General features: G+C 46.5%; 1 protein-coding gene across 1 annotated transcript; it reads left to right on the top strand.

Annotated features, from left to right (window-relative positions):
* The first annotated feature begins 15,358 nt into the window (after positions 1-15,358).
* efna1a (ephrin-A1a) lies at positions 15,359-22,872 on the top strand. Its single transcript, XM_028963992.1, has 5 exons — positions 15,359-15,626; positions 19,613-19,908; positions 20,263-20,328; positions 21,028-21,093; positions 21,241-22,872. Exons 1-5 carry the CDS (start codon positions 15,529-15,531, stop codon positions 21,360-21,362), a joined length of 648 nt encoding a protein of 215 aa, XP_028819825.1. The 5' UTR covers positions 15,359-15,528; the 3' UTR covers positions 21,363-22,872.
* Positions 22,873-23,163: the final 291 nt, after the last annotated feature.

Consider the following 23,163-nt stretch of genomic DNA (forward strand, 5'->3'; position numbering starts at 1 on the left):
TCGTGGGATTTGAATGAGTAGTGTTGAGAACTGCAATTCCGTTGTGAGACATGCACCCAAGCAACTGAGGAAAGCTGCATATTGACAACTTAAATGCAATTTGGATTGGCAGCTGGATAAGTAGCGTTGTAAATATATTCTGTTATACTTTTTTTTTTTTTTTTTTACTGATTATATATAAAAATCAAATATTGGCTCAAGTTCAGAGGTCAGGGGTTCAAAGCTGAGGCAAGCGAAAGAGCTTCCCCAGAGGTCGCTGGCCTGACGCCACCCCAGTCTGTGTCCTGGCAACCAAGGTCACCACGGAGCTGGAAGTGGCACAGTCCAGGCCTGCTTGGAAAGCCAGCATCTCTGGCTGTGTACAGTGGAGAGAGATGGAGCCACATTGATCGCCGTGAACTGAAGCACAGAAAGAGCTTTTAGGCAGTTATCGTTTTTTTTTAAGAGTCAATAAAGTTTGGCATTAGTGGTGAAACCCCACAGGGACGTCCACTCACCGCTTCAGAGTTGCAAATCTCATCTGTGTTTTTCACTGAGAGGCGAGCACTTCTTCTGCAAAGTGCTATAGATTTTCCACGAGGGGCAATTACCTCACATTGTCACGGGCGGACATTTCTAGAAACTTCTGACTGATTTCCAGACACATCCTCTTGGTTGATTGTACATCCTGATGAAAGGTTTTTTTGAGTTTGCTTTTTAAAACCCTTCCATTGTCCTGGCACTGCCATCCTGTAAATACTTATGGTCTGCAGGAAGGCTCCATTGTTACAGTAAAGGTTTGGTGATCGTTTTGATGATGTGTATTCTATCAGAATGTGTCACTAAAATACTGAAGTACATTTTCACAAAGAAACATAACATGCATAGTTCAAATGAGGATCGATATAAGTAAATTAGTAAAAAAAAAAAGAAGTTCTACTTCTAGCAAGTAGTAAAAAGAATGGTCAGAATAAAAGGACTCAAATGACCTAACCTACTGAGAACAAGGACGAGCATAGAAGGGAACAATAGCCTATAGTCTTTGTCTATAGCTCTCTTTGCCAGCTTATCTGGATCTGAGTGCAGGAATGAACCCAATAAGTTGCAGTGCGGAGGAAGAAGAGAATAAGACTGTGCAGGAGAATGGATAGAATTAGAGAAGGGAACAGTTTTAAAAGATTGTGCAAAAGAAAGAAGAGAAATAGATTGATAGGCAAACAGACAGACGAGTCAGATATATATATATATATATATATATATATATATATATATATAGATAGATAGATAGATAGATAGATAGATAGATAGATAGATAGATAGATAGATAGATCTGACAGACAGACAGATGGATAGACAGATAAAATCTAACTTTCACATAGCGCCCCCAAGTACACACCCTAAAAAGGAGGGGACAGAGAGAATGTGAGTGAGTGAGAGAGAGGGAGAGACAGGCCCCGCCAGTCTGACTCACCCTCTGGGGTCTCTGCCTGCCAGCTGTGTAGTGCTGTGGTTTTGTCTATGAGGACACACTTACACACACATATACTTATGTGCACACAACCAGGATGAGGACATACTTGGCTTCTGTGTGTGTGTGTCCTTGTTTCTCTGGATTATGATTTTTTTCTTCGCTGCACTCTCTGTTTTTCTGTCTATTTAGGACTTTTTGGTCCCTGTGTCGAAGATTTCGAGGGGTGTGGTATGAGGGTGTGTGTATGGCATAAGAACCTCTGTGAGTGTGTGAGTGCATGCTGTAATGTGAGTTCCGCTCGCATGATGTCTTTAATGGTGATACTTTATCATTCCGCTGTCAGTCTCTACATATGCGTGTGTGGTGAGGGAGGAATGTCATTATCACCCTATCCATCACTATGAGCGTGTGTGTGTGTGTGTGTGTGTGTATTTCTCGTGTTTTTATAAGTGCACATGATTGTATCTCTGCACATGTGGCACGGCTGGCAGTCATTAGCAGTGTAGAAGTAATTAGGCCTTAACTGCTGTAAGGTGCAAGAGCAGGACCTCCAGTCGGCGAGAAAATCCCACAATCCCCTGCCCCCACCGAGCACTGGGCCCTGTGACGTGGGATAGCCACATCTGCTGAACAGAAGCTGGCGAACAGAAGCCGGCCAGCGTTCTGCTCGAGAGGGCCTGCACGGTTCAGCAGGTTGGAGATCGGGAGGGAAATCCTCCAAAGCGCTGATCTGGGGTCAGTTTCTCCCCTCCGCACTGTCATCATGAGCTGCAGGGCAGAACCGGCCTGGGATCAGCATCACAGCGCAGCGCTGACCTGCACTCAGGACCAGCACCCAGCTACACAAATAGAAACGCTGTGATGCATGTGTGCCTCCGTAAGGGCGAGAGGGTGTGTGTGTGTGTGTGTGTGTGTGTGTGTGTGTGTTTCATGATGCCCATGCCGCTGCTGCTGATTGGCTTTCCTGGGGTTATTTTTGATCGTCTGTGGAGCCCTGCGCTCTGACGAAAAGAAGGTCATGGAGCAGGAAGTGTTTATGTGTGTGTGTGTGTGTGTGTGTGTGTGTGTTTGTGGGGTACAGGGTCATTTACAGTGTGTGCTAGATTGCAGCTCTTTCTTGTGCCAGAATCTGATGGCGGACTGGATGGGCTTGTTGTTATCTGTGTTTACATGACCGGGAGCGTGCCGCTGTTTATTTGCAGGAAATTTGCTGCCCTTTTTTGTCAATCATGTGTGTATATGTGTGTGTGTGTGTGTGTGCATAGGCATGTGATACTTTACTTGACGGCATGACTTTGTTTATATTTCAGGGAACTATGCCCTCCTATGTTTATCTGTTTGTGTGTGGGGGGGCTGTTAAACCCTCTGTGAGTGTGTGAGTGTGTGTGTGTGTGTGTGGTGTGTGTGTGTTCGGCATTTGCATCTTAATGGGGACCAAATGTCCTCATGACGTTAGGAAAACATGACATTTTATAGAGATGCAAAAGTGTTAGCCATTAACAAAATATAAACCTTTAAGATTTGCTTTTGATTATGTTGGTTGAGTTTATATGGAGCTGCACAAAAAATCATACACAAGTCAAACTTCGGTTAAAGTAAAGTTAAAATGGCTTTAAAACCAAGTGTTCAGATCGAGTTGGTTAACGATGGTACTTTGTTAAAAAAATACTGCAAGAAGTTCTCCAGTCTTTGTTAAATAGCTTCAGACTTTAACCAGACACTCACACAACATTTGCCACTGCAGCGAGATAACCACATTTCCTTTAATGTTGTTGGTGGGCAACTCTTTATCTCTCGGTGGCTCAGACATGCTACATAACAGCGATGCTGACATAGTTACGGAATCCCAGGTTTTTCTGGATCCTCTTGCGATTTGTTTAAAAGCACAAAAAGTATTGGGAAAGTCTACGTAATTACACGTATTATACATATATTATCCTTGCTTCTCAGAGAGTCCATGTTCCCTGTGCTATCAGCATGAATCTGCGTGGGTGGGTGTGTGAGCGCATCTCCATTTTGAGGAAACAGGGTGAGCTTGGCCCTGAGTCTTCCATCTGCAACCTCCACCCGCACCGCCCACCAACTCCAACAGCAATATCTTTATTAGATAACCATGTCTGTTCCTATAAGGAGAGCTACAAATGATCTTGTAATATATTCCAGAACATCTCCTCTGTGAGATATTATGGTTTGTGCCCACTTTAAAAGGACACTTCCTTTTGAATCTTAGACATCAGTCCTGAGCAGATTAATATAATGACAGAAATAAGACATAAGCCATAAGACATAAGTCAAGGATGCAATATAATTATATCTACAGATTCAGATGTATGTCTTCAGAGCTCATCGTCCATGCTCTAATGGACATAATTATTTCCTGATCATTTTCCCTCATATTGAAGTGAAAGTGAAGCGATTGTCATTGTGAAACACTGCAGCACAGCACACGGTGACACAACGAAATGTGTCCTCTGCATTTAACCATGACCACACTACAGAGACAAATGTTCTTCTTTAAGAAGGTCTGACATCACACCTCCAAAGTTGTGAGTTTGAATCCCGGCTGGAAACTTGTGGAACTTGTGTGTGTGGAGTTTGCATGCTCTGCCCTTGTTGATGAGGGTTTCCCCCAGGTTCTCCGGTTTCTTCTCACCAAAGTCATGTACACTAAGTGAAGAGACAAATCTACATTGTCTATAGGTGTAAGTGAAGGTGTAAGTGGTCCAGTGTCCCAGGATGGGCTCTGGCAACCACCACCCTGAGTAGGACTAAGCGGTTATGGAAATTGAACGTGTAAAGAACAGAATGGTGTTTTTTTTAATGAATTTTTAAGGAATGCTTTGTTCCACATTTCTTCTTGTTTTCCTTTGAACTCTATGCACCAGGGCACTCGCACTAATGGTGAGGTTTTCCTGTAGACTAACATTTGCGAAGGCTCTCACGCTTTAGAAAATATATAGCGACAGTCCATAAATATGTATGTCTGCTGAACAGACATACACACAACACACACAACCAGCATGCTTTCAAAACACACAGACACACACAGGGACTTCCCATCCCAAACCCTGACAACTTAATTCAGCAGGATCGGGAGTGGGAGCGCTGCAGGATTGGGCTGAGGTCTGGCTCCGTACACACAAACAGGCAGCGAGACACGCATTAAAACCTCCTGCCGTAATCGCTGTCCTCAGACTGGCCCCAGGAAGCGAAGCTCCGCGGACGTCAGCCCCTGGCTTCCAAACACGCAGCGAACTAACCAGAGCATACGTGCAATTATGGAAACTGTACACACACGCAGACTCGGCCACGTGAAGGGTATGTGCACAGGCCGCGTTTCTATATAAACATACTTACAGATTCCCTACAAACCCATGGAATCAACAAATGCCGATACACAAGCATCAATTTTGCCTGCTTGGGCACCAAATGTACACGTACACACGCACACACATACACACACCCACAGAGGCACACTTTGCCCCGCTAAATTACAGCCAGACCATGTGGGAGTGCAGAGAGGGTTGATAATGAATAGAAAACAGCTACAAGTGCAGGCAGAAAGAGGGAGGGAGCGAAGAAGAGGGAGGAGGAGGAATGAGGTGCCAGCATTTGGGCAACAGGGACCGGAGAATAAAAGCCTTAAAAGAATCTGTGGTCGCCGCGCTGCTGCTCCGAATGACTTTCTGAATAAAAAAAGTAATCTGTCCCTGACTGCAGACGGGTGGGGGGAGATTTATGTGCAGAAAACACAGAGAGACTTTTACAGTGAATCAATGAGTCTCCGGGGATCAGAACAGCATCTGTTGAATGAAAGGCAAACTGGGAGGCTATAGCAAGAACTCGGGCCAGAGAGCATAAGAGCCAATTTAACAATTTTATTCCAAATGAAAGGAATGGCATGAGAGAAAAAGTCTGTTAATAAAGACATTTAGATTCGAATTGTCCTGTGCATTTATGTGTGGCAGGGCCTTTATTTCAAAGTGACGTATAAAGACATACATCAAACATAAGCATTAATAAGGAAATCATGCATTTATCTTCAAAGGTCAGAGGTGGGAATGATATCAGGCTAAATCCATTTCAAAAGCTGGAATAAACAACCTGGATGTCTAGGTTAGCCATGAGCCATTTTTATTAATACCTGTTGAATGGAGCCCATTAAGATGAGAGATAGAGTTAGCTCATTAGATTTGGGTTTGTGAGGCTGAGTAGTGAGTTCTATTTCTATTTTGAAATAGAAAATCTGACTTGTGGTTGATATTTCTGATTTCTGAGAACAAATAGAATGCAGCATAATTAATCTCAAACTTGGCATTTTAATTGGCTTATAGCACTCTCATAATAATCGCATTCTGACGTATCTCGTCAAATATATTTCCACCTTATCGCGTTGTTTAAAGTAGCAATGTGACCAGCGGTTGGGAAATATATTTATTAATATGTATATAATGTACAAATTTAATCAGAGTAGGGCTACTGCTTAATTATAAAGTGCCTTGTACTGAAATGAAACGAGCGCATTACTGATCCAACTTGAGCATAGAATAGCATAGAGTTGTTCAGAATTGCATCATGGCAAGACTCAAGGCGAGACACCTTCCAAATTCCACCACGTCTAATAGCCGTAGTTCACTGTATGACTACGAACCCTAGTTCAGGATGAACTCGTTGTCTGGTCAGATGAGCAGACGAGTAATAAAATCTTGATCCGTGTTGAGTTTACAAAGATAATTTAGCATTTGCACATCTTCACATCTGGCCAACATTCCACAGAGCAAGAGCTAACCTTTTCTGATGAAAAGAAGCTTATCTGCCACCCCTTGTCTAAACCTTTCCAATTAAATCTTAATAATGGCTAAACACATTTTACTGTATATATAAAAACATTAATAAACAATGTGCATGTGCGCACTGCATGTTTCAAGCGCAATGACTACAGTACAATTAAGATAAAAGTATCATTAAGATTGACTTTTTGAACTAAGAATACCCTGTGACCCTTCAGTGCCCCCTTTCAAACACACTGTTGTGTGTCTTCCTTCACATGACCGGGAGAGGGAAGCCACATTGAAGGTTATATTATTATTCATGTTATTAATAACAATAATTCTTGAGATATGCTATATCTTGCTTAAGACTCACTGTAGGCTGGAGAAATAGATAAGGCAGGCTTTGTGAGCCAAGGAGTGAAAGGGGACATGGACACAAAGAGAGAGCGATGACATGAAAGAGTCTCTTTCACAATGGCAGCACCTGATCTAACAGAAGAAGTGAGAGGCCAGCAGACACCTCTCTTCGGCCACCATTAACTAGAGTCCCTCTCTCTTTCTCACACACACACACACACACACACACACACACACACACACACACAGTCACAGAAGTGTGCCTCAAAGCACGACAAATGGGGACACCTGTATGCTAATGCCCTCACTAAGCAGCAGATTGCTTGTGTGTCTGTCTGTCTGTCTGTGCAGAAAGGATTATTGATTTCCTGCCCCAGTCTTGCCTCCTTTTCAAAGTGAAATTGGACAGACCACCGGCATGTGCCGGGATTTGGGAGCTGGCCACACTGCAGCCATGGGCATTCAGACAGATTTTCTGCTTTAATGACCTTAAAGAGAAATGAGCGCATGCTGCACGGGTCAAAGGGGGACAATAAAACCGATTTGGGGTTTGTGTTCGAGTGGTGAAAGCTGAGCAGAATGGAAATATTTCAACCGAAATGCAGTTTTAATAGCCAGCGACATAAAATAGCTGTAACTCGCGAAGCAGGGCGGGCAAGGCTGGGGTCGGATTTCAGCATTAGCGCCCTGACCATGAGATTATAGCACAGAGTGACAGGCAGGAACAAAGCAAATATCATGATGCTTGTACCAACATCTTTATCTCTCTTATACACCTGGCCTGCATTGCTTGTTCGGGACTAAAGAAACCTGGGTACCTACCAAGAAAAAAAGGCAAAAACAACATTTACAAACTATTATAATGAGCTGTCTAATAAATACCCGGGTCATAACTGGAAGCTTCATGGTGTCCAGAATATTACTAGACGTGCCGAATGACGGAAGTTGCCGTTTTTGGGAGGGCGAGTAAAAAGAAGAACATATGGTCTCACAGAGAACAGAGAAGAAGGAGAAGTGTGCCTCCTTCAGCTGTACAGGTGGGAGGAGGGTTCTTTGGTTTGTTAAGCAGTGGACAAAGACGCTTGGTGAGAACAATGGAGGAGGATGATAAATTAAGCAATAAAATTCGGCTGCGTTGCCGCGGAGTGTGCCGAAAGGAGAGTGCGGGACAAAAGGGATCGTTTCTTAACCATCATTGTCTCATTCTTTTGAGGCCTTTAATGGAGGAAGGGTGGATCTGGAAGTGTGTCACCCTCCGGACAGTCTGGTTATGGGGGGAGGATCGGTGGATACTGGTGTGTGCACCCTTTTGGGTCAACTAAGGTTGTAAAATTCATCCCTTCTCCTGGCCTGGGACAACAGGAGGGTGCGCTCCCGAGGGGGTACAGCTCAGAGAAAGAAAGCGGGCTGCTGAGGGGACAGTAAAATTCATTTGCTCTTTCTCTTAAGTAATGAGGCGCCGTGAATGGAGGAGTGTGCCGCTCCACATGGCAGCATGGAAGCAGCCGGAGCGAAGGGCCCAGTTTACAGCGCTGTCGCAAAGAGCAAAATCCATAAGGAAGGGCAGACCACACACATGCACTGCAGACACTTACATCTGCACACACACACAGTGTATGTATTCCTCATTTATTGCTCTTTATAAGTAAAGTTGAAGTGGCTCAGGACGGTCTAAAGTTCAAGAACTGATTTCACAATGTTGCACTGTACAGGGTGGGCCATTTATATGGATACACCTTAATAAAATGGGATGGTTGGTGACATTGAACACATTTTATAAGTGGTCAGAAACTTGTAAATAACTCATGAAAGAATAAAGTTACGTTAAAACCACCATTGTTTTTCTTATAAATATGATGTTACATGACCCTCTTCCTATTGAAAAAAACAAAAGTTGGATCCAAGATGACAGACTTCAAAATGGCCACTATGGTCACCAGCTATCTTGAAAAGTTTGCCCCCTCACATATACTAATGTGCCACAAACAGGACGTTAATATCACCAACCATTCCCATTTTATTAAGGTGTATCCATATAAATGGCCCACCCTGTATATGACAATACCACTTAAAACTTGAAACTTCATCCACTACGTAAGCACATACCGCCACGTAAACGTAAGTAACGTAAGTAAGAAGACTGAAGAGTAGTTGCGTGTGGTTTTACACACATTGACATTTACACAGATGCTTAACTCTCACTTAAACATGTACGCATGCGGGAATGTACTCATTTCATGACTGCAACAGATTCTGATATTGACCATTAATTTACACATCTGACAAAGTAATTTAATAAAAGAACCACATCCTGCACATGTAGCCAGAATGAAGCAATTATTTACTGTAAATATGATCCTCTGCTCCACATTAGTTAAAAGTGTATCTGTACCAAACTGCTCCTCTTAACCAATCACAGATAGTGAATAAACTAAATCACCCCAAAACCACAAACATTCAAGCACATTACCTGAAAACTTGATTAAGGTTCCACCTCTGGATGCTGCGCCCCAAGAGACCCCCACATTTCTGTAATTGAAACGGTCTCGCAGTACCTTTCTTCTCCAGCCTGCACTAAACAACGCGCCCAATCGTAACTAATGGCGACTACCAACGAACGCTCCCTCGTGGGCCAAATATCGGGACGCAGGTTTTCTATTGGACAGTGTGGTAAATAGCGCGCCCATCATCGAATACTTGGGTCCAGCCTAATGAGCGCATCGCCTCTGACCGGAGTTTTCCGGGGGCTCATTAGTGTCGGAGAGCTCTGGCCACTTTGGACAGCTTCCCTGCTCCTCTGCTGTGTGTGAGCCGGTGTGTAATGAGCATGTGTGGGTGGCCAGGGGACCCAGAAGAGCCGGAGAAAGCGCAGCCTGTCCACTTTCGCAGTTGACGGGTGAGGACTGTGCACCGTGGGTCGGGTTCGCACGCAGTTCTGTCGCCCACGCCATTGTGTGTGTGTTTCTATTCATGTGACAGGTCCCACTGAGCTCAGGTTCTTTGTTCGGGTTGCTTTCTGCTGTTTCTCAGGATCATCGTGCCCCCGTGTCCGTATCCTGTTACAATGTGGCAGTAATGACTGCTCTAATGTAGGGTAGACACAGAGTCCTAGATTAAGTAGAGTGTAGTGATTGTCACATGTGATACACAGCAGCACAGCACACGGTGCACACAGTGAAATTTGTCCTCTGCATTTAACCCATCACCCTGAGTGACCAGTGGGCAGCCATGACAGGCGCCCGGGGAGCAGTGTGTGGGGACGGTGCTTTGCTCAGTGGCACCTCAGTGGCACCTCGGCAGATCGGGATTCGAACCGGCAACCTTCTGATTACGGGGCCGCTTCCTTAACCGCTAGGCCACCACTGCCCCTTACAAGTTTTAAAAGTGCTTCGTATCTGCATGTTTATGGGTAAAGACATGGCCCCGTCTGGCCTTGCTTATCAGATGTTTCATTTCTCTCGGAGCTGTAAATACAGATGGGTGACGAATTAAAGGCAAAAACAACGTAAAGATGAACCACCAGAACATCCTTAATTCCTCTACTGGAGGAACACCATTCGGCAGGTGGAGATACAATGTCTCCACATAATCTACCACATGTATGGAAATTGTATAATTCTCACAGTCAACAACCCAACATTTTGTTCTTATAATACAAAAACATACTAAATATTTTCCATTTCCATTCAGCTGTATTATATAATTGCACGAAAATGCACTATTCTATTACACTAGCCCCTTATATTATATTGCAGTATGAGGGATGGGAGGTTATAGTCCACATTTTTAGACTTGATTCAAAAGAGCAGGATTACCCACTCACTTATTTTATTGCCGTAACTTCTGTGTCTTATCAGAAGGGACCTTGTTGCTTTGAATATTTCCAATGTGCCATTTCCTTTTAGTGAAATTTGAGGTTTTAATGGAAAAGCAGCTACTGTTGACCTGCAGTGACCCTTCAATACCTGTAAATCTCTCTCAGTAAATCACTCAGTCAGAAGCCTCTGAATACCTGTATTATGTTACTCACATAATTAGCTTTTGTCTTTCATTCTATTTTATTTATCTTTTTTAATAAATTGTTTTGTTATTGCACATTTAATTCCATGTCTCATTAATTACACTAAATTGGATGTAATTAGTGTCATTCCTGCACTGCTAAGCACATTGTACTGATAGTTTGCAATATAACTTGTCACCTCCTCTGAGGAAGTCTTCTAATTTAATGTGCAAGGATGATGGAGTCGATCAGTGTGAATGCAAACGCATAAATTCTGTTGCATTGTGTGTGTGCGCGTGCGTTCCAGCACATCTGTGCCCGCTTTGTACGGACGCAGTCGTGTTTATTTTGTGGCACTGCGGTCTACCTGGCTCCTTTGTGCTGGTGTGTGTCGCGATGGAGATGTGTTTACACCGAGACCCAGCTTTGGCCGGCCGAATGTTTGTCTTCTTGTTGTGTTGCGTAGGAGAGCTCTCGGGTTTGTATATGGAGTTGGTGGGTGGTCTCCTTGCGGCGGCTACCCTTGGACATACACAGGGATATTTTCCTCAAGAGCAGGTTCCACTTTTCCTTAGAAGAAAAACATCCCCTCTTTCCTCCCCCCCTCCTTTTTTAAAACTGCGCAGAGAGACGTTATGAATGGCTGCCCTCTCATACATATCGGAATTGCTGCTGAGGCCTCCTGGCCTCCCTCCCTCTTCGTCTTCTCTCTCTCTCTCTCTCTCGCTCTCTGTTTGTTTGCATGCGTTCGTGTCGCTTTTCCATTCCGTGGTCTGTAGCCCATTTCCCTTCTCATTCTGTTCCTCCTTCTCGGCCCACCTCCAGCCTCGCGGGCATCGATCCTCTCCAGCGTTTCCATGTCCACGCTGGTTTATTTCGCAATCACTGGTTTGTCGGCGGTTTGGCTTGCTGTTCTTGTCGTATCGGTTTTGCTTCTTCGCTGGTCAGTTCCAGGCTGAAAGTGACCTGTGGCTAATGGACTCCTTGCATCAAGTCTTAACAGCGCACAGAGCTGCAGGAGAACCTTTCCCGGGGCCATTTATCACCGAAGCACTGAAGCATAGCTTGGTGTCTTGGTCCGTGTTGAGGCTGATGAGGTTTACAGCTTTGTTTGTAGATTTTTGGACATTTAGGATGCACAGTTCCACGCACCCACTAATCAAACGGGATTTTCTTAGTTGCCGTCTGTGTGGGATCGAATGACGCCCACGCCTGGAAAAATGGGGTTGGCTTCAACGTTGGGTTCAATCGCACGTCCTACATTCGAGCGAAGGGACACTGCAAATCAATACAAAGTGACTGTGATTGATGATCTTCGCCATAAGAGGGAACATTTCTCTCCTGATGGGAGTGGTGCCTTCCAGAATGAGGGTGAATCCGCTGAACGGTTGATGAAGATGGGGAGCAGACAACGTGGGCTTCAATCATTGCATCTAATCCCAAAAACTGGGAACATGATACATGCCAACGCTAATGAGGGAAGATCTTTGGGAAGAATTGCGTCCATCCGTCAAATAGAGGACAAGAGACTGGAGAATCTGGGTCAAGGGACACGGAAGCACCATCCTGAGACACTTTACGTTGGCTTTCTGTGGATCTGTCCCCCATCTGTTAGCAAACAGATTACATTTGGTCGTTTCCGATCTATGGTGCACTCTACCCTGCACCTCATTACTGAGACAAGAATGGACAAACTGCACGGCTCTTTATAAGAGCACACACACCACAAAGTGGCACAGCGCAGCACTAAAGCTGGGAACGAGGAAATGAATTTTACAGCCTCTGTCCCTCAAGTGGCCTGCACCCCGTTCTTGTCTCCTCGCTCGTTACTTAGTAAAATTAGATTTAAAAAAAAAAAAAAAACGACAAAAAACTGTACCTTCAATCCCTCAACGCATGTGGCACATTTTTGTGAATATAACATTATGTGGCATATAACATTATACGCAAGGCATCCGGTGGACATTGATTCATTTCCGATTCATGCGAATACCCAGAGTACAATGGTGCCCCTTTTTTTTTGTATTCATGAAATGGGGCTAAAGGGGGGTGCAGAATTCCTCGTAGGATGTCTTGCGCAGCGCTGGGTTTGGTCGCAGGCCATGTCACATGACCTCAGGATGGTTTAAACTAAAGGCCACTGAGCGCTATACTGGTTTATTATGGTTTATTACCCGCCCTTCTAATCCAGACCGCCGCCCCAAACGAAAAGAAAAGCTGCTCATCCAGATATTTGATGTAAGCAGATATAAAAAGACAGATTACCGCCGTATTCGCCGTATTATGGTGCACTGCTGATCGGCGACACTTAATACAAAACCTGAGTGAATGAGTCAAACTTTGGCGGGCATTTTGAGCGGGGCACTTCAAATGAAAGGTCATAATTCGGCTGATGAAACATCTCCATCCCGCTGGGTGTGTTGGCTTCCTGGATGATGATTAAGAGGACCGTAGCTATGGCCTTCGGTCACTAGATCACAGCCGAATGGAACACCTATGGGTTATTTTTAGGGTGTTGTCATAGACACCAACTCTTTCATCATTTTTACAAAGGCATCCAGCCCTCCAGCGGAGTACGAGCTCTGAAGATGTTCCAAAGACGCAATGTCTTACTGGCGTCCTCTTAGCTTCTTGGTTTCGTGATGAAAAATGTGGTGCGGCGGATTACGTGTTGGTCTCCTGCTGATTGCTGCACGGCGTGTCGGTGATTTTACTGGAGTGTGTGTGTGTGTGTGTGTGTGTAGTGTAAACTCTTAAAGGGAACATTTTCGCGTAAACGCTGCAGGACACCTTGACGAGCAATTTATTGCCGGGTTAGACAGCACCGCGGTGGAATTTTAAATCATTTAGCTTAGCACCAAACATTACTCTGAGAAATGTCTCGTGGTATCTTTCCGTGCACAGACACTGCAGCAGAGTTGAACATGGACGCCGGGGAGGAGCCGCTGGTGTTGATGTTCGCGGTCACGTACCGTTCACGTTCCGCATTCAGATTTGTGCTGATTCGAGATCCTGACACAAGGACCTGAACCTTGAAATAAGGAGTGTCTAGATTGCATGTGTCGGTAGACATTGGTCCCCAACCTTGCAGCAAATTAATTTCGGCCCAGAGCATGATGAGCTCCTCGCCTACCGCGGCGGGATTACTGGACTGAAGCAAAGCGAAAGTAATTCATCATTTTCGTTCAGCATCAGTTGGGGAGGAAATGCTGTAAGAGAAAATGCTCAAATTTTGACAATTGTCAAGCGGGCATTTGCCCGCAAGGCAGCAGTCACACCTGAGCTCACCAAATAGACTCCGGACTCATTAATAACACTTTAAATACATTACAGCACTTTGTAATGCATTTTTAATGTCTTACCTGCAGTAGCTGATGGTGGCTACTGAACGTCAAGAAGATTCTGTTAGGTAGTAGCCTAGTGGGTAAAACACTTGCCTATGAACCAGAAGTCCCAGGTTCAAATCCCACTTACTACCATTGTGTCCCTCAGTTAGACACTTAACCCTGAGTGTCTCCAGGGGGGGACTGTCCCTGTAACTACTGTCCCTGTAACTAAGTCGCTCTGGATAAGGGCGTCTGGTAAATGCTGTAAATGTAAATGTAAGCTGGGTGTTTTATTGCAGAGGTTGGAGACGTCCATCTTCTGGGCATTTAAAAAAAAATGTAATTATTCTGTTTGATTCTTATGAATTTGAACGCACCTAGAGAAGCGTTGCCTGGAACCGATTTTGGCTCCAAGCGTTGCCTTTACAGAATGGAAATCTTGAGGAGCCTTGTGCCATCAGATCATCGGTGATAATTAGAAAACAGTGGATTCGTCAGCAGGGAAGCCCTCAAGAGTTAAGATAACAGACCTACAGACGTTGCATTGGGGGGGTACGGACCTTCTCCATTTTTACCCCCGTGGGCTGATTGGTTCTGGTTATGGAGATTTGAATGGATGGTCGTAACTGCAGGGTTCGAATCCGGTGACCGGACTGTTCATTAAGAGAGATGGGTTAAGTGCAGAGGACACGTTTAATTTAGCGTACTTGCTGTACATCACAATGTCAAACACGCTGTACGCTTGAAAGCAGAGAGAAGAGTTATGTCCCTGTAAGACATATATGTAGGAATATTTATGATGTTTACATTTACAGCATTTATCAGACGCCCTTATCCAGAGCGACTTACAATCAGTAGTTACAGGGACAGTCTCCCCCTGGAGCAACTTAGGGTTAAGTGTCTTGCTCAGGGACACAATGGTAGTAAGCGGGACTGTTCACTCATCTCTAGACTAGGCAGCAGTTTCGTTATTCGACCATATCATCTCTTAATTTAATAAGAGATGACATAATTTAATAAGACAACAAAGCCTTTTGTCCCGCTCCTTATCTGATTAGATAGCAGATAGTCCGTCGAAAGGAATAAAAGATTAGTGTAGTTGGCCTACCAGCAGAAGGTGTAAAAAGTAAAGCGTCGGGCTAATTAATGGAATCTCATTAGGCGGGACGCTGGGTCGTCTGGGTTCCCGCTAAAACGTCCCGGTGTAAAACCACAGCTTTAGGCGGATGGGTGTTGCGACTCCCAGGCCTCCTGGGGACGCGATATTGATTATCGGCTATGGAAGTTCCGCCATTCCCACGCTGGCCGCAGGGGGCGCGCTTCTCGTGTTTGGCCCCGCTTGCACGAGGGACCGTTGCTCGCATCGCATTGGCTGCTGAGCCTCGGTGGGCGTGGCCACGACGACGACGCTTTCTACAAAACCGAATCGTGCCGCTGGACTTTCTCATTCACTGCGACCGTCGCGGCGCGTCTAATTGCGTCTCCTGCCCTTGCGGTGCATTAAGTCCACTTCGAATAAGTCTGACAAAGGATCTCTGAACGGAAAAGTTTTCTTTGAGCAGTTTACTTCCTGCACGAGGTAAAAGAAGGCGGCTGCTGCCTCCCGCGAAGAAGCCGGCCAGCATGGATTTTGTGGGGCTCTTGTGCGTCGTTGTGAGTCTCTTCGCCTGGATCTCATCTGCCGAAAGGCACAGCGTCTTCTGGAATAGCACCAACCAAAAGTGAGTGGCCGAGATTTTTTTTTTTTTCGTCTTGAATTAAATGCTTTTACGGTCCTCTGCACGCATGCAAACTGCGCGTAAAGCGACGAAACTTGTCGCCGGAGACGCAGTGCAAGCTTTTCTGCGTGCAAGTTGCACGTCCTGCTGGGGTTTTTTTTATGTGCATCACGCCGCCGCCTCGTTTGCGTGTAAAGAGAGTTTAATGCGCGTCGCCCGGTACCTGTGGCGGCATTATGCAACCCACGTCACAATCCCCGAGCCCACTCCGGGAAACAGGTTTTTAAATCTTTTTTTAAGGAGAGGTGTGTGTGCGTGTGTGTGTGTGTGTGTGTGAGTCGTTACGCAATGCATCCCATGCATGTAAACACGAGCACCTTTACACAGAACCCGTAAAATGAACTGCGCCACCCCACAGGAAGCTGTCTGCAGTAAAAACCGGGCTTTAACTGGGAAAACTCTGTGGGAAGTCTGGAGTGGGAATCTTTTCTTTTTCTTTCTTTTTTTTTTTTGGCGTTTGAACGTATCTTAAATGGATTTGATGGACGTTCCAGACCTGTCTGTCGCACGATGGCACATTTTGTAAGGCTGCGTGACAGCCAGACCTGTACGGTCTTCAGTGGTCTGATGACTGATGGTGGTGGAGTCGAACCCGACACCCGAGCTGCGGGCCGTGGTGAGAACGAGCAGATCGGACCTGGTTTTTGAGGGCGATGCGGGCCGTGGGGAGGAATTAGGACGAAGTGGAGAGATGTGTTGATAGACGAACGGATAAGAGTAAGGCCTTCGCACGCACCGCAGGCCGCATACGTGTCTGGCGCGTAAATATTGGAACCAGATCAATCATGCTGGGAATTTGGGTTTTTCAGCTTTTTTTCCCCCCTAAGTGTGTGTGTGTGTGTGTGTGTAGATCCAGTTTATTTGTGTAAATCCAGACACACGGCCGACCCAGAACTCTTGGTGGCGGTTACCAAATGCAGACGTAAGAGTTATGCGTGTGTGAGTGGCGCGCAATCCCGAACGCCGGCTACTTTGAACAGTCTCTGCCCCGAAATCCCACTTTCGTTCTCCACCGTTGCTGGAATCGTGCCATCTGCCATCTTGTCTTGGTGACCCCCGACCCCTGTCTGTTGTCGCTCGGTCACTGGTCTGTAATTGGAGGTCTGATTGATTTCAGACCGACCCAATCGGGTCAATAAAGCAGAAACTCATTACCTCGTCTAGACCCCAGTATTAAGTGGTGTGTGTGTGTGTGTGTGCGCGCCTGCCTGGGAGCAAGTTGACTCCAAGGTCAGTCAGTATGTTTCAGCATGAACGAGGGTCCTGTTTCTGACAGCTCTGTTCAGAGTTCTCTCTCTCTCTCTGTGTGTGTGTGTGTGTGTGTGTGTTGTGAGTCCTGCTTGTCTTGGCTCGCCAGGTGTATATGCCTTTCAGTACCTGAGCGAGGACCTGAGATTTCACTCCAGCCGAATGGTGCTTTGTGTGTGTGTGTGTGTGTGTGTGTGTGTGAGAGTGTGAGTGTGAGTGTGAGAGAGAGGGAGAGAGACGCAAGGAGTGCCCATGTTGGACGCACACACACTTTCGCCACTTCCTGTTACACGCTCCCTACCTTGCTACACTGCAGTGATTCATGCACATTGTTGTCTTGACACTCATTTCTGCCCGGCACTTGCTGCACAAGCTGAGAGTCATGCAGTCTCTCTCCTTCTCTCTCGCTCGCTCGGTGACTGATCGTGAGTGAACCCCCCCTCTCTCTCTCTCTCTCTTTCTCTCTCTCTCCCTGTCTGTACCTGTCTCTCCTTTGCTCCACAACTTCCTCCTGTTGGCAGGTTGCCGTACGCACGCACACACACACACACACACATGGTCTCCCCCACTTTCTTCCGTCCCTCCGTGCTTTTTCCACCCGTCCAACCGATTCCTTTGTTGGCCGTTGTTGCTCGGTCCGTCCAGCTAAACGCCGTTTTGTGATTCATCCCGTGCTAATTAGCGATCGCTTGTCCCCCCGGTAAAGAAGCGGAGGGCCGCGCCGACTGATCTGGGGTCAGGGTTGCCACACTAATGAAGCGGCGCTCATTGCGTCTGTCCGTCAACTCGCCCGGAGCAGTCGGTGGTCTCCTGAATGGGGGTGCGGGTTCACGCTGCTGTGGACCCACTGAAGACGGGGCTCCACCGTCCCCCCGCCCCTCTACCTTTCATCCCTATCCTCACACGTTCCCCTTTTTATGCCTTCACCCCCCATTTACGAAAGAGAAAGTGAGAGAGGCTGGAATAAAAGCGGGGTGAAGGGAAAGTATGTGGGTTCAGGTGTGACTCCTACCAATGGGGTGCTGGTGGCGGAAGGGTAGGGCGGGGGGGTCTCGTTGTTCCAGAAATTGCAACTTTATCTCCTCCCATCTTTTCCATTAAAAGCAGAGGGGCTGCCCCCCCCCCCTTCCTAATCCCCCTTCTTTACAAAAAAAAACTCTTTTCTAGTAACTCCCCCAACCCCCAGGCGGCACTAATCTGGTTGCTTAATCTGAGCCCCCAGAATTGAATCCAGAATAGTCATCTGTTACATTTCAGAGCAGCGATGAGCGCCTTCTTATTTATTTAGTAAAACTGGCCGCCTTCAGAACCCCCGATTATACCGTACCCCGTGATCCGTGATCGTTCCGTGTTGGTCTCCTCTGATCTGCGCTGATCTCTCGGAAATTCCTGCAGACAGTGACAGAAGGCGGCCCGCTAATGAGTGTGTGGCGGAGATAAGCAGGCCAAAGGTTTTCACAGAGAGAGAGTGTGTGTGTGTGTGTGTGTGTGTGTGTGTGTGTGTGTGTGTGTGTGTGTGTGTGTGTGTATATATATATATATATATATATATTTATTTGTGGGTCCTGGACCGAACATCCGTATTACTGCAGGTCCAGACCAGGCGGTGTTACGGTGGGCGCCGCGGCCTCACCTTGTACAAATTTGGTGTCTAGACGTGGCTGGCGGCGTTACGGCTGCGTGCGACGTTTGCCGCTGGCCAGATGTACCAGCAGGTTTGGGTTTGTAGGGTTTTCCGCCGGTTAAAACGCGTCCCCGTGGCAAATCTGCTTCTCATTCACGTAGTTTTTATTTTTTTTAAACATGCAGAACGCTGCACTTTCGGTGGGGCGACGCCCGAGGGGGTGCGAGGAACCACGGGCGAAGTGGGCAGACCTGGAGACCGCCGTCATGAAAGAGAAAAACCGGGCGGAGGGGCGGCAGACAGCCCGACTGTCTCCGCTCGACACCTCCCCCCCCCAAGCCCGCCAATGTGTAATGAGAGAGGGAGGGGGGGGGGGGGGGGGGGTCCAGAAAACCCAAGATGTCATTTTAGCTGCATGGTTCATAATTTAAACGCGGCATAGCATGTTAAGCAGGGTTTTGTTTTTCTGAATGTGTGCGTCTAAAGAAATCAATACTCATTTGCACAAATGGCTAGATTTTGTGTGTGTGAGAGAGAGAGAGAGACATTATGTGTGCTGGGGGTGTTTGTGTTTTTTTGTGTGTGTGTGTGTGTGTGTGTGTGTGTGTATAGCAGCAGATGTCAATACTCATCTCCTGGCATCGCGTCCTGACAGAACGCTTACGCCTCTGAGTAAACAGCAGTATACGGCAGAAGGAGACTAGATCAATACACACACACACACACTCTCCCTCCCGCTGGAGAAATCCAAATGTTCCGCTCCGAGCTCCATGCCGACCATCATCCATATTCATCCCCACGCCCGCCTCCATCTTCGCGAGTGCCTTTTCTCATTATTACACTCACTTAAAAGTTGCACTCCAAATTAGCCCCGCCCATCAGCTCCCCCACGCCGACTTCGCACCCCACGCCCTGATTTCCCCGTAGGTCGTAGGTACACGGCGCCGATCGATTGGCAGGCCATTTCAAATACGATTAAACTGCGACCGCCGCGCGTCTTTGCCGGCTGAGACCGTGGCTTGACTAATCCTCTCTCTCTCTCTCTTCTGGCCCTCAGGTTCTTGTGGAACGACTACGCCGTGAAGGTGCGACTGAACGACTACCTGGACATCGTGTGTCCGCACTACCCACTGGGCGAGGTGCCCTCCCAGGATGCCGAGCGCTACGTGCTGTACATGGTGGAGCGGGAGGACTACGAGTCGTGCCGGCCGCAGTCGTACGACCAGATGCGCTGGGAGTGCGGACACCCGTTCGCCCCGCACGCGCCGGAGAAGTTCTCCGAGAAGTTCCAGCGCTTCACCCCCTTCACCCTGGGGAAGGAGTTCCGGCAGGGAGAGAGCTACTACTATATCTGTACGTTCTTCCAGAACGAACCCCTAAACGACCAAAAAACGCCCTGCCGGGTCCGCGCCGTATGATTTATGGCAGTCTGGGCTCCGTGAGTCATGTGAAGCATCGCGAGAGGGCGTGGCCGCGTAAAGCGGCCTGATCCCGAGCTTCGCTATCGTTCCGAAGCGGCTGCCAGATGCACTGGGCGTCTCTTTTTATCCGCGTGGAGCGGCCGGGTTCTCCGCCGGGAGAGCCGGTTCCACCCAGTTTTGTAGGCGTCATTGGCAGCGAGAGACGCGTTGGTTCTTTGGGGACTTGTGTAACACTTGGGACGTGGCCGTTTTACTTATTTTTTGTTCTCTCTCTCTCTCTCTCCAGCCAAACCTCTGCACCATCACGGAAAAGAGTGCCTCCGGCTCAGGGTGGACGTCATTGCTGCCGATGGTAAGCATGTTCCCCTCAAAGTACGTTCCGAGCGTGCCAAAATAAAGAACGTTTTGCACCAGTTTGGGCCTCGCCCGTTAGTCCAAGTGACACAAATCGGCATCGAATCAGCTTGTAGTGTCAAGCCAACTCGTCTCGTGACCACATGTGTCACAAGAGGCTTAACCTGGGTCTTAACCTAGTAGAGAAGTCTCACCTACCCCCTACATTCTACCATTCTGTGGGGGCCAAGCGGGTTAAAAAAAAAGTGGCCCCGTAATCAGAAGGTTGCCAGTTCCTCAAATCCTCGAGCCGCCAAGGTGCCACTGAGCAAAGCACCGTCCCCACACTCTGCTCCCAAGGGTGATGGGTTAAATGCAGAGGACACATTTCGTTGTGTCACCGTGTGCTGTGCTGCAGCGTTTCACAATGACAATCAGTTCACTTTCAGGAGGCCCTTTAACAATATGAACATTTTTTGCTGCATAATATTATAAGAGTATTTCGGGTTTTTTTTTTTTTTACCACAAACGTAGCCGTACCTACTAGAGACTGGAAGTCGCTCAGTATCAGAAAACGTAAGACGAGCACACGCTTGTAGAGGGACGAATAGAATTTTTTTTTTTACACCGAAATCTGTATTTGGTTTGGATCTGGCCACAATCTTTCTTTTGTCAGAGCGAGGAAAGATATTTACAGGTTTTATGTGTTTTATTTTAGGCTCTCAAGAAGCCCAAGTGGGAACGGGGGGCGGAGTCCACAACCCGTCCAACAGACTGCCTGCAGGTAAGCTTACTCTCACCGCGGGGATTTCAGCCAAACGGGCGAGACGAGACCTGCGCGCCAATTAGGCAGATGCCGTCGAAGCCACCGTGCTCCTGTACGTCTGCCTTCGGATAATTAAAAATCTCTTTTTGTCCCCCCTTTGTGTAGATGACCCCGTTGTGGTCCTTCCCAAGGTTCAGAAAAGTGTGAAGTCCAGCTCGGCGGCGGCGTCGACGGCGGGCGTCTCCGCGGTGCTGCTCGGCATCTTATTACTGCTCGGCCTGCAGTGAGACACCAGAGGGGACCGCAAATCCCAAATATTTGGGAATACACTGGCGGCGAGTCCCAGAAAGACAGTTCCCCAAAACCCGGTGCTGGCCACTGGAAGAGCCACTTGTATAAAACCGAACAAAACAAAAAAAAACTTTAAAAAAAAAAAAAAGAACATTCCGGCACTTGCAGTGTCAAGAGAGTTACCTGGGGCAGTGTTGAACGTTCCTCTCCTCTTTTGACATCTCGAGACATCAGTATTTTTTCTGGAAGGAAGACTTTTATTTTTATTGTGTTTTTTACAACTGTCCTCCCCTTTTTTTTCCTGTGATTTTTCGACAAAACTTTAGGAAAAGTGCTTAAACTATGAAGACCAGTGGGACAAGTTAAATGGACTCGCGGAACATGAGTATGGACAGCTCTTCAACTTTGATGTTCCCAAAAAAGGACACATTCGTGTGACGACCGCATGAGCCAAAGACATCAGCACCCTTCTCTGACAACATGTACAGCGGTTCGTGAAGTCTAAATGTTTTCGTCTAGTCCTTTCTGGAGAAGGAGACTGGTTTGATTCCAGAGTCGGGGTTTTTTTTTTTTTTGCATTTTTGATGTAGCATCTGAGCAAAACAGGGGTTCGATCTTCTGTCTCAGCCCAAGCTGGACCGGGTGCTCCAACAGCACAGAACTGATATTCTTGGACCACATGCACAGATTCAGTAGTACTTTGACACACACATACGAACAGGGGTCCTTTAACGCTGAAGTGTACATTTTTGTTTTTTTCTTCTTTGCAAATAATTTATGAAGTTTGCCGCAGACAGATCACTGTATATAGAAACTGAAACTGAGTGGAGAGAATGGATTGAGTGAGATAATGTGTGGAGTATACTAATTTGAAGAGAGGGGCAACAAAATGATATTTGCCAAAACCCATGTACACATTAATTCAGATAGATGAGGGGAGCTGGACTGTCCCAACTTTTTTTTTTTTTTTCCTTGTTCTACAAACTCCAAGCATTTAACACTGCCAAGTACAATCACATAGATTACACGTACCCGCTCCGCAGTGCAGTGTTTCTTTTTCCTTTTTAATCGATAATGGTAAAAAGCACTCATTATATTTCAACATTGCTGTTATAACGTCTTCCTTGGAAGAAAAAAAACTAAATATTAACAAGCAAGCTAAGCCAGTGAAAGGATTCATGCCTTTTATTTTCGGGAGAAACACTGCACTGATGCACACGAACCTCAATGTCGGACGCACAAGCGTTGCAAGTGTCTGTGCCATTACTAGAACGTGTAACGTAAGACGTAAGCAGCCTGTTGTAGCTAAACTCCTAGTGGTGGTGGGGGCTTGTATGTACGACCAACGTTGCTCTGTCTCCTCCAAACACCTTATTTTGTAAAAAGTTGTATGTAAAAGTGTATCATATTTGTATATATAGAGGATTATATAAAAAAAAAAACACCTTTGATAACGCTAAATGTGAAATTCTCATGTGAAATAAAAGAAAAATATTTTTTTCCCGATTCGTTTCCAACGTTTATTTCATGTTTTCTAATTCATTGCTACTTTCAGCCCATATAAAGTCAGTGAACCGAACATTAAAATATGAATCAATTTTAGCCAGATTTTTGGGAAGGGTTTATTGGACCTACATGTTGTTCGAAATTAATCTCGGCACTCTGAACTCCAGGCCGGGCAGATATTTTTTCCACATGGTCAAGCCAGGGCCCTGTGACAGGAAAACGGCAACAATGGTCGGAGGACGGTGGCCTTCTCAGTGTTTTACGCTCACCGGTGTGACTGTGTCGTTTTTT

Source organism: Denticeps clupeoides, chromosome 20 (assembly GCF_900700375.1).
Source record: "Denticeps clupeoides chromosome 20, fDenClu1.1, whole genome shotgun sequence".
Classification (NCBI taxonomy): domain Eukaryota; kingdom Metazoa; phylum Chordata; class Actinopteri; order Clupeiformes; family Denticipitidae; genus Denticeps; species Denticeps clupeoides.

Bases quoted from the DNA above. Each gene is read 5' to 3' on its own strand.
- efna1a (XM_028963992.1), top strand. From the start codon at position 15,529: ATGGATTTTGTGGGGCTCTTGTGCGTCGTTGTGAGTCTCTTCGCCTGG. The intron at 20,329-21,027 runs GTAAGCATGTTC...GTTTTATTTTAG, and splicing joins GGACGTCATTGCTGCCGATG to GCTCTCAAGAAGCCCAAGTG. The intron at 21,094-21,240 runs GTAAGCTTACTC...CCCTTTGTGTAG, and splicing joins GTCCAACAGACTGCCTGCAG to ATGACCCCGTTGTGGTCCTT.